The 15,466-nt window shown below is 41.8% G+C and overlaps 1 protein-coding gene across 1 annotated transcript in view; it reads right to left on the reverse strand.

The window, feature by feature from the left end:
- The window catches only part of grid1b (glutamate receptor, ionotropic, delta 1b), a 746,554-nt gene that overhangs the window by 428,645 nt on the left and 302,443 nt on the right, over nt 1-15,466 (reverse strand). Inside the window, exon 3 of the mRNA XM_060938730.1 lies at nt 2,437-2,721. Within this exon, the coding sequence (XP_060794713.1) occupies nt 2,437-2,721 (285 nt within the window). The remainder of the gene's footprint in view (nt 1-2,436; nt 2,722-15,466) is intronic.

The raw sequence follows: 15,466 nt of genomic DNA on the forward strand, positions 1-15,466 counted from the left end.
AGATTAAGGTGTAAAATAGCATGGTAGGATGAGGGTTAAAAGAAACAGAAATAGCTGAAAGTATATATATTTTTTTCCTCCCCCATAATATCTCCTGTTCCACACTCCAGCCCAGTCGGTGGTGGTACCGTAATACACCTTTAAGATGGTTTGCCAACACCAAAAAAACCCTAAAGAAGAAGAAGAACCCCCCCCCCCCAAAACACAAAAAAACAACAAAATATGGAATAAAAGTATTTGATGGTAAGAATGTATCTTTTTTATTTTTCAATAATTATTATTATCACATTTTTTCACAAATTACTCCTGTCATTTCGCCGGTTTGTTTACAGTCTAAAGGGAAATGATTTTGTCGTCGTTTTGTTTAAAGTTTTTATGCATCGAATTTGCAAAAAATAAAAATAAAAATGCTCTGTTTCTCAAAATCCAGTGAATGTGGATAGAATAAAACAGTTGTTCCACTCAATCTTGTCGTACGTGGCTTCTAGCCGACTTGGTGCTATGCGCCTCGTCAGCTATCAGCTCATGTACGACTCGAGTTTGTGGAATAACTGTTAAATATCTTTTATAATTGAGTAGTGAAATTAAAAAAAAAAAAAAACACTGGAGACTCCTTCCATACATGTTAAATAAGCAAGCATCTCCTCACAGAATATCAGTGATTATCAGTGGAGCGTCCGCTGTACCGTACACGTCCCTGTGAATGAGCTGTTCCTATAGAAACCATAACATATTAAAACAGGCGCATTGATATAAACCTGCACTATTGAGAGAGCTGCTGCTATAGAGAATTAATCAACACCTTCTGATTTGAGAATTAAACAGTGCCGTGATATAAAAGCACAAACCCAATTTGCATTGCTGTATTCCTTCCCTTTAGCTCATCAGGTCTCTCGATGTAGAAGCACGTTACACAAGACTGCAGGCAGTGGATGCGCCACACAGCTGGATGAAGTGGACAATCTGCCAGGGTTCTGGATTTCTGAAAATACTAACAGCCACTTCACAGGAATATTTCACACTCTATCTAATGACCTTCGAGCCTGTCTCTGACCTTCACTTCAACTTCATGTTTTCATTTCCAGTACAGGCGGAAATGTTCAGACAGTCAGGCTGATAAAAGCCGTTCCTCACTCTCTTACGGTATTTCTCAAGGTAGCTTGTCCAGATGGATAAAACAATATCTAACATGACCTGAACACTCTCCATTAGTCTTCTGTCCAAACAGTCTCCATGCTCTTAGCGTAGCTGCTTCAGCAAAGAATAAACAGCACTCTTCAGGAACAACAGTGTCAACATCTTCCACCTATGTCTAACTTCCGCCAGAATTCAGTGCAGCTCGGCTCAATGTGCAGAATCTCTGCTGATCTCATGATGTGTCAGGGTTGTCAGGAAGTACTTGAATTAGGAGCAGGGATACATGCTGTGACTGAAGGTCACAGAGTGCCAGCAGACTTTGAGCTCCTCAGGAGAACCCACCCATCCATCCATCCATCCATCCATCCATCCATCCATCCATCCATCCATCCATCCATTATCCGTAACTGCTTATCCTGTGCAGGGTCGAGGGCAAGCTGGAGCCTATCCCAGTTGACTATGGGCGAAAGGCAGGGTACACCCTGGACAAGTCACCAAATAATCACAGGGTTGACACATAGAAACAAACAACCATTCACACTCACATTCACACCTACGGTCAATTTAGAGCCACCAGTTAGCCTAAGCTGCATGTCTTTGGACTGTGGGAGAAACCGGAGCACCCAGAGGAAACCCATGCAGACACAGGGAGAACATGCAAACTCCACACAGAAAGGCCCCTGTTGGCCACTGGGCTCGAATACAGAACCTTCTTGCTGTGAAGCGTCAGTGCTAACCACTACACCACTGTGCCACCGATCAGAAATCATTAGCAGAGAAAACACTTAAAAGCTCCAGCTTTGAAATGTTATTGAGAAAAGCTGTGAAGTGACTCAACATCCACTCGATGAAAGAGAAGATACCATTACCCGAATGCTGCTCTGAACAGACAAATCAAAAGCTTGATGATGAGTTCAGATATTCCAGGAGATCCCAATCCAAAGTCTGAATTTCCATGAATAGCCAGAGACGAGTAATGTGCTAATGAATAATGTAATTGCTATTATACAGTCTGAGCTGCGCAGGCTGGCCAGTCTCCACGCTGAAGCTGTGGGCAGCTACTGGAACTGCACTGTACTGTAACACATCTCCTTTGATTTATCAAGGGATCGATTCTGATTGGGTGGGAGATGTTGATTAATTTTCTGCAGCAGCTGTTGAAATTAATCAACACCTTTTAGCCAAACAGAAGCCGAGAATCTATTGAAGTTATTCTGTTAAGAGCTGAGAAAGCAGAATGAGGGGTTGGGCTTTGAATCTTCTCTCAGTTCAACCAGCAAAAAGACACAAAGCTCTTACCGTAGTCACTGTCATAGAAGACGAGGAACTTGCGCCAGCGGAGCTCATCGATGAGTGCGAGCATGACATCACTGAGGCGTACAGGAGGCCGGGCGGCCAGTGTGTAGCGTCCCCCGTCAGTGCTGGGCTTCAGCGGGCAGGCAGTGCGAGGGGAGCCATCATCGCTTCGCTGTATGTACAGATGCGGGATGTGCATGGCGTCGGTGAGGGACTGCAGGGCGCTCGCCGAGGCGCATCCAGTTGAGGTCACCAGTGCCAGGATACCCTGTGTCATCAGCTCACACGCTGTACAGAGAAAGAGAGAGAAATCAGTCCTACTTTCAACACGAACACACAGGCTATCAGAGCATGGTGAAGACGCTGCTAATTGACTCGTCACACTATTTAATTCTTGAGTGTCTAAACTGATAAAACTCTCATGCTCTTATGCTCCAGGAACAAAACTCCAAATGGTCAGAATGTCCTAAAATCCCTCACATGGATTCTTCAGAGGATGCAGAAATAATCAAAAGTGCTTTCAAAGTGACCTCATGACTTATTTGTGTGGTGGAACGAAGGCCAAATCCTCACGCAGTTCATGAGTAAGGCTGTCCAAACAAACAGCACATCATAACAGTTCAGGAAAACTAAATGGGTTTGTCCTGATCTGCATACTTGGCTGAGGAGCCATGAGTTTTGATTTTCACTTCTTGTTCTGGTTTAGTCTCCATCATATGTTCAATTTCTGGATTGTTACCTCCACCAACTTTGTGAGAGAAGGTTGTATGTTTTCACCTCCATTTGTTTGTTTGTCTTTTCCCAATGTAAGTCAAAAAATAGCAAATGGATTTTGATGAAATTTGGTGGAAAGGTGAGCCATGGGCCGAGGAACAATTGTTTGGATTTTGATGCAAATCCGGATATGTATTTAGATCCAGGATCCAAATATGTATGTGGATCCAGGAGTTTTTGTCTTTTCCCAACATAACTCAAAAAATAGTGAGCGGAATTGGATGAAATTTGGTGGATAGCTTTAGTATTATCCGAGGTTCAAATGATTTGAGTTTGATGTTGAGAATACTGTATGTGGCTTGGTGGAGGTATGAACTCTACCAAGTGCCCTTTGACTTGGTTACATTTACTTGTTTGTTCATTAAACTCAGGAAACACTGATGAACTCGAGTACAAAGCCGTCCTATAACCCTCATGTTTACTGGACACAGTTAATCATATCCAAAGAAAATAACATCACTAGCCAGACTTGAATGATCATGAATGAGTGCTGAATTTTTGTGTTACCTTAGAAACTTTCGGGTCGGTTTCTTCAGATAAGTGGAAAAAATGGATGGATGGATGGATGGATGGATGGATGGATTCGAAACTTTGTTAGAAGAGGATAATCCTTAACTGGTTTATTTCTTGTAGCCTATTGATATATCTCATTTCATCTTATTATCTGTAGCCGCTTTATCCTGTCCAACAGGGTCGCAGGCAAGCTGGAGCCTATCCCAGCTGACTACGGGCGAAAGGTGGGGTACACCCTGGACAAGTTGCCAGGTCATCACAGGGCTGACACATAGACACAGACAACCATTCACACTCACATTCCGGTCAATTTAGAGTCACCAGTTAACCTAACCTGCATGTCTTTGGACTGTGGGGGAAACCGGAGCACCCGGAGGAAACCCACGCGGACACGGGGAGAACGTGCAAACTCCGCACAGAAAGGCCCTCGCCGGCCATGGGGCTTGAACCCGGACCTTCTTGCTGTGAGGAGACAGCGCTAACCACTACACCACCGTGCCGTCCCCTATTGATATATCATTACATGATATTAGTTACTACTTTTTAGCCTTAGGTTTCCAGGAATCAAACCATGGCACTGGGCCACACACTGGAGATTTGACTTCTGGTGAGATAGCAAATAAATAAATGTGTGCTTTACCCACCAGTGGAATGCATGTGTGTGTGCGCATGTGTGTGCACATGATTCCCTGCAATGGACTGTTGCCTACAGTGCCCCTAGGATATAATGTTATCATTCTTTCAGCATTTTTATTGTACATCCCCCATTCCCCAGGTTTATATAAACAACAATCGCATCATCTCGTGAAGCCACTTCAACTTAAGCTGCAAAAAATGGAAAGCTCATTGAAAGCTCCTCTCCAGCCACCGATATATTCCATAGTGCATGAGCCGGTGATCCGAGTCAGTGCTTCAATTAACCTTTCCTTTGAAATACAGACAAGATTTGGGATCCTACTTAATACTTCACTGAACTGTGAGGGCTCATGAAAGCATTCACCATAGTTCACAGAAAATCTTTATATATATATATATATATACATACACACACACAGTGCTGAGCGTACAGTAAATGAGTACACCCCCTTTGAAAAGTAACATTTTAAACAATATCTCAATGAACACAAACAGTTTCCAAAAATGTTGACAAGACAAAGTTTAATATAACATCTGTTTAACTTATAACGTGAAAGTAAGGTTAATAATATAAACTTAGATTACACATTTTTCAGTTTTACTCAAATTAGCGTGGTGCAAAAATGAGTACACCCCACAACAAAAACTACTCCATCTAGTACTTTGTATGGCCTCCATGATTTTTAATGACAGCACCAAGTCTTCTAGGCATGGAATGAACAAGTTGGCGACATTTTGCAACATCAATCTTTTCCCATTCTTCAACAACGACCTCTTTTAGTGACTGGATGCTGGATGGAGAGTGATGCTCAACTCGTCTCTTCAGAATTCCCCAAAGAAAATAATTTCTTTACACCACAAAGGTGAAGGCTACAAGAAGATCAGCAAAGCTTTCCTTATCAGTCAGAATATTGTTGCAAAAGTGGTACAAGAATTTAAGAAAGACGGAACTGCAACCATCTCACAGAGATGTCCAGGTCGTCCACGGAAGTTAACACCTCGACAGGAGCGTCTTCTGATGAGAAGGGTTGAAGAAAATCGGCATGCAAGTTCACTGCAGTTATCTAAAGAAGCAGAAAGCCAAACTGGGGTGACTATTTCCCGTGACACAATACGGCGTACGCTGCAGAGGAATGGCACGCATGGATGCCGTCCACGAAAGAAGCCTCTCCTAAAGCCCAGGCACAAAAAAGCCCGCCTAGAGTTTGCCAGGGCCCATGCTGACAAAGATGAAGACTACTGGGACTCTATACTCTGGAGTGATGAGACCAAGAGAAATGTTTTTGGAACTGATGGCTTCAAAACTGTATGGCATCGCAAAGGTGAGGAATACAAAGAAAACTGCCTGGTGCCTACAGTGAAACATGGTGGTGGCAGTGTCCTTATGTGGGGCTGCGTGAGTGCTGCTGGTGTCGGGGAGCTGCATTTCATTGATGGCATCATGAATTCACAGATGTATTGCTCTATACTGAAAGAGAAAATGCTACCATCACTCCGTGCCCTTGGTCGTTGTGCACTTTTCCAACATGACTAAACACACATCTAAGGCCACTGTTGGATTTCTGAAGAAGAACAGGGTGAAAGTGATTCAGTGGCCAAGTACGTCTCCTGATCTGAACCCAATCGAACACCTATGGGGAATTCTGAAGAGACGAGTTGAGCATCACTCTCCATCCAGTCACTAAAAGAGGTCGTTGTTGAAGAATGGAAAAAGATTGATGTTGCAAAATGTCGCCAACTTGTTCATTCCATGCCTAGAAGACTTGGTGCTGTCATTAAAAATCATGGAGGCCATACAAAGTACTAGATGGAGAAGTTTTTGTTGTGGGGTGTACTCATTTTTGCACCACCCTAATTTGAGTAAAACTGAAAAAATGTGTAATCTAAGTTATATTATTAACCTTACTTTCACGTTATAAGTTAAACAGATGTTATATTAAACTTTGTCTTGTCAACATTTTGGAAACTGTTTGTGTTCATCGAGATATTGTTTAAAATGTTACTTTTCAAAGGGGGTGCACTCATTTACGCTCAGCACTGTGTATATAAACCTGGAGTTCTGATTTTCCTCATCTTTTCTCCTGCACTCACTCTCCCACATTCAGAAGGCCACATTCTATGATCGGATAATTACGTCTAACTGCAGTTCTAGAAATGTCTTTCGGGCAAAAGGCGCTAAATTAAATAATTAGCCCGAAAGGTTATGAGGTAAATCATTCCGTGTTCACACACTGAGGGATACGAAACTTTCCACTTTGTGGATTTCGACTTCACTTTTGTGGTGGAGGGATGCAGAGGAGGAAAACAAGACTCTGTAAATCCAATTTCAACAAGAATCGCCATGAGATTTGAAGTAAATGCAGCTAATGATGCGGTAATTAGCGAGGACTTGGCTGGTTCCTGCATACACTGCTCTCGATCAATCTCCACGATACACACAGAAGTACAAGAGAAACAAACAAGCAAATGCAGGGTGCATTTTAAAATTGACTTTTTACACACACACACACACACACACACACTAAAGGAGAGCTTTTTAAATAAATGGTCCCTGTTGAGACCCACCATCTTGTTTGCAAACTTTAGCAATGAATTTCTTCAACTTATATAAGTCATCTACTGGGCAAATAATACAGAGCCTCCACACACACACATTGGCTGATCCACTAGAGCCAACGACAGTGTCCTTAATCCCACCAGAGATGTTTTTTAGCTCTAATGATCGAAGTAGTGCCATTCTTTGTTAAACCCCAAACAAATGATATTTGTTCTTCAACACAGTAAAGAGCAGTGAAGCAAAGGGAACAGAACATCCACAAAAAAAATGTATATACTAGTGTATGCTAGCAGGTTTCTGCCTCTCCAGAGGAAAGCCCTAACCCTAATCCTAATGTACCAGATGTTTACGTCATGTTTAACGGAGTCTGTTCAGAAAGTTACTGCATACGGAAGGAATAACCATTTGTTGTGCTGATCTTTTCGGAAAATAATCAACGACAGAGTGGTCTGATGAAGCAAAGAAAGACACATCACACTTTTTTTTAATCTGATTAGAGCAGCATTTAATGTCGGTGAAACAAGTCACTTCCTGTTGTTGTTGATATTATAGCAGCTATAAACAGATGTTCCTTCACCGGCCTTTATTTATTGACTCCCAAATTAAAATGGATTTTTGGAGGGTTAGCACCATTTGATTTACACAACACGCCGACCTCTTTAAAGGTGCAAATTGTTTTCTTTTGATTGTGACACAAACAATAATTAAGATGAATAAAAACAGAAATCTGGAGTGTGTATAGATAGGTATTCACCCCCTTTCATATGAAACCCCTAAATAAGAGCTGCTCCAACCAATTCACTTCATAACTCACATAATTAGTTGATTAAGATCCACCTGTGTGCAATCAAAGCGTCACATGATCTGTCACATGATGTCTGTATAAATCACCCTGTTCTGGAAGGACCCTGACTCTGCAACACTACTAAGCAAGCAACATGAAAACCAAGGAGCCTCCAAACAGGTCAGAGACAAAGTTGTGGAGAAGTATAGATCAGGGTTGGGTTATTAAAAAATATCCCAAACTTTGAATATCCCACAGAGCATCATTAAATCCATTATAGCAAAATGGAAAGAATATGGCACCACTACAAACCTGACAAGAGAAGGCTGCAGACCAAAACTCACAGACCGGGCAAGGAGGGCATTAATCAGAGATGCAGCAAAGACACCAAAGATAACACTGAAAGAGCTGCAGAGATCCACAGCGGAGATGGGAGTATCTGTCCATAGCACCACTTTAAGCCGTACATTCCACAGAGCGGGGCTTTATGGAAGAGTGGGCAGAAAAAAGCCATTGCTTAAAGAAAAAAATAAGAAAACACGTTTGGAGTTTGGAGATGGGAGTATCTGTCCATAGGACCACTTTAAGCCGTACATTCCACAGAGCGGGGCTTTATGGAAGAATGGGCAGAAAAAAGCCATTGCTTAAAGAAAAAAATAAGAAAACACGTTTGGAGTTTGCCCAACAGCATGTGGCAGACTCCCCAAACACATGGAAGAAGATTATCTGATCAAATGAGACTAAAATTTATCTTTTTGGCCATCATGGGAAATGCCATAAGTGGTGCCAACCCAACACCCTGAGAACACCATTCCTACAGTGAAGCATGGTGGTGGCAGCATCATGCTGTGGGGATGTTTTTCATCTGCAGGGACAGGAAAGCTGGTCAGGACTGAAGGAAAGATGGATGGCACTAAATACAGGGCAATTCTGGAGGAAAACCTGTTTGAGTCGGCCAGAGATTTGAGACTGGGATGAAGGTTCATGTTCCAGCAGGACAATGACCCTAAACATGCTGCTAAAGCTACACTGGAGTGATTTATAGGGAAATATTTAAATGTCTTGGAATGGCCTAATCAAAGCCCAGACCTCAATCCAATTGAGAATCTGTGGCATAACTTGAAGATTGCTGTCCACCAACGCAACCCGTCTAATTTGAAGGAGTTGGAGCAGTTTTGCCTTGAGGAATGGGCAAAAATCCCAGTGGCTAGATGTGCTAAGCTAATAGAGACATACCCCAAGAGACTTGCAGCTGTAATTGCAGCAAAAGGTGGCTCTACGAAGTATTTACTTTTTTTGGGGGGAGGGGATACCTATGCACACTCCAGATTTATGTTTTGTTTTGTTTTTTATCTTGGTTTGTATTTGTATCACAATTAAAAAAGCGCACCTTTAAAGTTGTAGGCATGTTGTGTAAATCAGATGGTGCTAACCCTCCAAAAATCTATTTTAATTCCAGCTTGTAATGCGACAAAACAGGAGAAACATTAAGGGGGATGAATACTTTTGCAAGACACTGTAGCTGCAAGGTCCTTGACCACATTGACCAAGGACTAGAACTATTCACTTTCCTATTAAAGCCTAATCATGTGTCTAGACAGGGCCTTTATATGCCATTAAACACCTATTTGGTTTTGAGTTCTGTGCCTCCTTTTAAAGGTCCTAATAGCAGCCTACCAAATGTGATCGATAGCCACATTGTTCCCTCATCCTCAGACAAAAGTGTGAAATTGATGCTGGCTGGAAATTTTGGTTTTAAAGATGTGATGTCGGTGATGAGAAATACCAGAAAACGGGGTGTTTTAATGCAGTAATTAAGACAAGACACTAGATTTAAAGTGTAAAAATGGCAAACTAAATTCATAAAATAACAAATCTCCAAATATATATATATATATATATATATATATATATATATATATATATATATATATATATATATATATATATATATATTTATTTACTTTATTTCAGTGTTTTTATTTTTGTCCACTTGTGACCACTAACACTGTATTTATTATCTGAAAAAGTGAAGCTCCGCCCACTTCAATTATCTCATCTCATCATCTCTAGCCGCTTTATCCTGTTCTACAGGGTCGCAGGCGAGCTGGAGCCTATCCCAGCTGACTACGGGCGAAAGGCGGGGTACACCCTGGACAAGTCGCCAGGTCATCACAGGGCTGACACATAGACACAGACAACCATTCACACTCACATTCACACCTACGGTCAATTTAGAGTCACCAGTTAACCTAACCTGCATGTCTTTGGACTGTGGGGGAAACCGGAGCACCCGGAGGAAACCCACGCGGACACGGGGAAAACATGCAAACTCCGCACAGAAAGGCCCTCGCCGGCCACGGGGCTCGAACCCGGACCCTCTTGCTGTGAGGCGACAGCGCTAACCACTACACCACCGTGCCGCCCACTTCAATTATCTGACGTAATATTTGTCTCCTTTATCATCCACTTTAATTATAAACCACTTTGACTACACATTTTAAAGTCTTACAATTCTTCAAATTCTGAAAATCAGCTCTTTTTCTATCGTCAGAACAAATAAATCTCTGTTTCTAGATGAGGTGCAGTCATGAAATTTTATCCGTTTGGAAGAAACTTGTGCACTAAGTGTATACTGGGGAAAAACACAACATCAGATTGACCGATATGGACAAAGAGAGTTGATCGGCTTCGACTCCGCGCTTATCATCGTGTGTTTTCTCAGAACGCACCACAGTTTTCCGCTGACATCTGCTGCTTTAGTGGAGACAACACCAAACGGCAAAGATAAGCTTATCACACACACTTCACCAGCACATGAAAACAAAGATGGCTAAGAGCCGATAGCGCGATGGGAGAAAGTCTGCCAAGAAAACCATGGCAGAAACTGTGGAGCAGGCGTGTGGTGTAAACAACAGAACTGGAAGAAGAACAGAAATAAACTACAGTGATTTTAAAAAAAGAGAAAGCGAGAGAACAGAAAAGTAGTGCTTATCTAGAACTGGAACTAACTTGTTTCATCGACGTCCAAAAACACTAAACAGATAAACAATATGAATTCTTTAATAAGTAAAAAAATGTCATGCTAGATAGATTACACCAATGTTGAATAATAGGAACAAATGCTTTTGTAGGAAAACAATCACGTCTTGTGTTATTCTTTACTTAAAGGTACTGACTACAAAGTCATCTGAAATTTTCAAATCGTTTGATTGTGCACGGCATTTTCCTACGTCTTGAAGAACAATATCATGTGATCATTTTGCTGTCCTGACGCTTGCTTTTCTCCATTTTGGGACCGTTTTCCTCTCTCTTCAGGTAAACAGTACGGCCCTACGGAAACAGGAAACAGCCGAATGTGAGGGAGGAGCTTTAACTAATTAACATATCTATGGAACTGCGTCACACCAAGATGGTGACCCCACCAAGAAAACATTGTGACTCTGTATCGACTTTGGAGAGTTTTGAGTCGTAGGGATGTAATTTGTGGTTGACGTTCGTGAACAGCTCCGTTAAAAAAAAAAAGACAAATATATATTTCCTCTGTTACTGCTTTTGTGTTCTTGTTTCTTTCTGTGTAAGATCAAAACATTAGGTGTGTAACTCCATACTCGCTACCGTGGAGTTGAGCCCATGCGTTCTAAGGCTAAGATAGCTAATCGCTAGCTAGAATGATTTAGTTATCTGTGCAGAAAAATGACATCATCTAACCTTGCTCTATCTTGCAGTTGCACTCATTAGACAGGCTTTCCTTTTCTTTTCCTCTGGATTTTAGCTGGCAGGAGAGACGAGTCCGCCATGTTCGCCCATGCTGACTTGTTTTGGTTAAAAGTAGCTCAAACACACCCCACGGTGGTCACGTGATATTGTTGCTTACTCGCTCTGACAATCTCCGGAATCGTAAAATGTGAGACGCTTCTTATCTCGGCAAAACATTTACACATAGGATGCACGGTGTGTGTGCAGCAGTGCAACATCTCAAAACTCAAACAGCTATAGAAATAGAACATTTTGCCCAGAATTCAACTTTACAGTCAGAACCTTTATCCCTCTGGGGTTGAGAGCTTCGCCGGCGAAGCTCCGCAGGTTTAGAATGAGTAGGTCATGCATTTAGATAAATAACTTTGTGAGTTTTTATCGTACAAGCATGATAAACTTATTGACAGAAACTTTACACTTTCCTATGTGCCCACTGTCAAATAATATTATAGTTTTTAAATGACCTAAATTAGATGAAACATACCGGTAAAACGTGTCACCTTACTCAGTCACACTGGAGTTGGAGCGCTGAGCGCACACTTACGCAGTCATAAAAGACTATTCACATGGTAACGGCATGATAATCGCTTTCACTCTTTCAGTTTCGATTGGTTTCTCTTTCACAGTGGGAACGCCCACTGTAAACAGGATAAAATATATCAGCCATAGTTTAGGCTACCTATTCGGAGGTCAAACTTGTTGCGAGATGGCACGAGGATTTGATGTACTTTGGATGATTCAGGACAGCAATTCAATTCATGATTCAGGACAGCGATTCAATTTAATCTTGAGAACTGCGACACTAATTATGTTCAGTGCCTTTTTTATTTTTATTTTTTTACTTCAACTCGATCCAGTCGAAGATCAACTCAAGTAAGCGTAAATATTTCTATTTATTATGAGCAGATCGGTTGATATGCGTGCGCTGTAGTGCATACACAGGAAAAATGACTGAGCAATTTTTCCAGAGTTAAAAGTATTTTCTTCAAAAATAATTAATTTTGCACTACTTTGAGTTTAGAGAGTAAAATTTGGAGTTGGAGTGGGAGCAAAATTACAGAGAAATTGTGTAACAGAGTTGGTTGTGGCTCTGAAGTGAGTAAAACAGTACAATAGTTAATTTCAAGACCCACTGAATAGAGTCAAATACCAAAATAAAGTCAAATACCAGATAAATGAAGCTGTTGTAAAAAGCAGTTTTAGAATTGTGTTGGAATGTGTGAAAAAACATGACCTTACCCATTGTGACGAACCGTTTTGATCAGTTAGCATGATGGGGTTAAGAGTTTGCATTGGGAGCGGTTTTCACTCTTCTCATTGAATGGAATGGAATTTTTTACCCCTCTCATTGAATACCCGTCCCACTGCCAACCCTTTATCCCAAAACAATAGGATATACATTTTTTTGATGGCCAGTTATTTGTCCAAATCAGTGGAGCAGATTTAAGTTTTTGTGCTTGATACGTTCCTAAGACTGAACAGAATCACCTCAAGTGACAAAACGGTTCGTCACAATGGGAAAAGTCATGTTTTTTCACACATTCCAAAACAATTCTAAAACTGCTTTTGACAACAACTTCATTCATCTGGTATTTTTTTTAAAGTACAATCATGACATACATACTACATACAGTAGATATTATTGTAGCTGAACTTGTGCTGAATATCTCATCTCATTATCTCTAGCCGCTTTATCCTGTCCTACAGGGTCGCAGGCGAGCTGGAGCCTATCCCAGCTGACTACGGGCGAAGGCGAGGTACATCCTGGACAAGTCACCAGGTCATCACAGGGCTGACACACAGACAACCATTCACACTCACACTCACACCTACGGTCAATTTAGAGTCACCAGTTAACCTAACCTGCATGTCTTTAGACTGTGGGGGAAACCGGAGCACCCGGAGGAAACCCACACAGACACGGGGAGAACATGCAAACTCCGCACAGAAAGGCCCTCGCCGGCCACGGAGCTCGAACCCGGACCTTCTTGCTGTAGTGGTTAGTGCTGTCGCCTCACACCACCGTGCCGCCCCTGTGCTGAATATGAAAAAAAAATTAATCTGACTGAAAATACTGCTTAGATTTGGTGAAATTGACAACAATATGCCAAAATCATTAGAGTGCTAGAAAATACCCTCAGACCCCAAAGGATTAATGTTGTGTTATAATCATTATGGTAAATTAATGAACAATATTATCATATTATTACCATTAATAATAACATTTTGTAGCATTGGTGTAAAACGGTCTCATCAGACAAATCGGACGCAGCGGCAGTGTTACACCGTCAAGCCTAAGTTACTTCCAGACAAAACAGTCCTGTTGTTCACTGTTTTCTTTTGGCTACATCTAATCTGGGTAATATTTTCCTTCTGAAGCAAGCTTTCCAGACCAAACAGTTCAGTGCAGAAAGTCATCAATCTGAGTCCTGGCGGACTGCAGTCCAGCCGTGTTTGGTGATTTCTCCGCACTAACACTCCTGCTAAGCCTCGTAATTAAGTGGTGAGTTAAATCCGGTGTCTTTGAGCAGCGAAATCACTGCGCTGTGCTGCACTCGGGCCCACTGGGACTGAAATTGATGACACAGGCCTCTTGTCTAAACTGGCCTTTGTGCTGCTTGGATGGTATTGGTTTAAATCAGACCTGTCACCTTTTATAAGCTTTGTCTACTATTACACTAATTAGCCACATGCTACATTTATGTTCCTGGCACACACGTTTGTGTTTTATTCCAAAACAGTGTCGCAAAGCAGCTTTAGGGAAATATATAAATTCATCCTGCTTTACCTTCACCTTTACTCGTACTGATTTTCGTACATTAAAAACACACAGAAAAACAGAAGCTTTTTGTTCAGTATTTACAGCCTGTTTTGGACATTTCATGTGTGTTTCAGCCTGCGCTGGAGCACACGGTGCGACGAGTGCAGCACGAGGCAGCGTAAGCGTGTGGTGATATGCATTTGGTGTATTTTTGTTATCTTCTCACTCTGCAGTATTCAGATTCTCGTCATGGTCTCGTCACGCAGCGATGGCTCGGATTATGGCGCACCTGAATAAAACGCAACGCTCTTCACTCTAATCCAATCCGAGGGAGAGACGAGAACGTCCCAGCCAGCAGCAGCTCACCGAATCCACTATTCACTTGTGAGATGGAAAAATCAAAGCGTTCGGTGGAACACAATGCAGCAGAGAAACCGTGAAAAGAGGAAGGGACGGACAGCTGCATTGTGAACTTCAGAAACGATTACAAAAGCAATGACTCTAATGAGTTACTCGGGCAATAATCACTGAGCCTTTGTCAATACCAAACCCTAATTAAGGCTATTAATGACATCTGCACCATTTAAGGAGGAAAGTTTACAATCTGTTCAGCCCTTTTTGTGTTTGTCTCTTCTTTGTCAGCGATATGTTAATCTTTCTTGAGGCTCGTCGTGTAATTAAAGGAGAGATGGTAAAGCTGATACGAGGCTCGAAACACAGAAGATGTTGCTGAACAACAATTCTATCCTCACTTATAGGTTTAATAATAGTCTTGTCCGTATCTCGTAGTTTAGGTCAGGAATAAAATACTCCAACTGCTGTAGGGAAGCTACAGGCCACCATTGGACTCACCACCGAGAACGTTTAGAATGTTCAACAAACATTAGGAATCCAAGAAGAACCACCACCATTTTAATCAATGAGGACCACTAGCTTTCCAGAAAACCCTTAAAGAACTCTTGAAGAACCTTTTTTTCCTGGTCAGGATCCCGTTCAGGCATGTAGGACTCAAGTCCAGGACTCAGACTCGAGTCCGACTCGTGCCCTAATTTTAAGGACTTGTGACTTGACTTGGACTTGAGCACTGATGACTCGGACTCGTACATTAACTGCACTCTTATTTATTTTTTGTAACATGTCATAATAATTTGGTGTAAGATATTTATATTTATATCTACATTCAAGGGCGTCACGGTGGTGTAGTGGTTAGCGCTGTCACCTCACAGCAAGAAGGTCCGGGTTCGAGCCC

Source organism: Neoarius graeffei, chromosome 14 (genome assembly GCF_027579695.1).
Source record: "Neoarius graeffei isolate fNeoGra1 chromosome 14, fNeoGra1.pri, whole genome shotgun sequence".
In the NCBI taxonomy this organism is placed as follows: domain Eukaryota; kingdom Metazoa; phylum Chordata; class Actinopteri; order Siluriformes; family Ariidae; genus Neoarius; species Neoarius graeffei.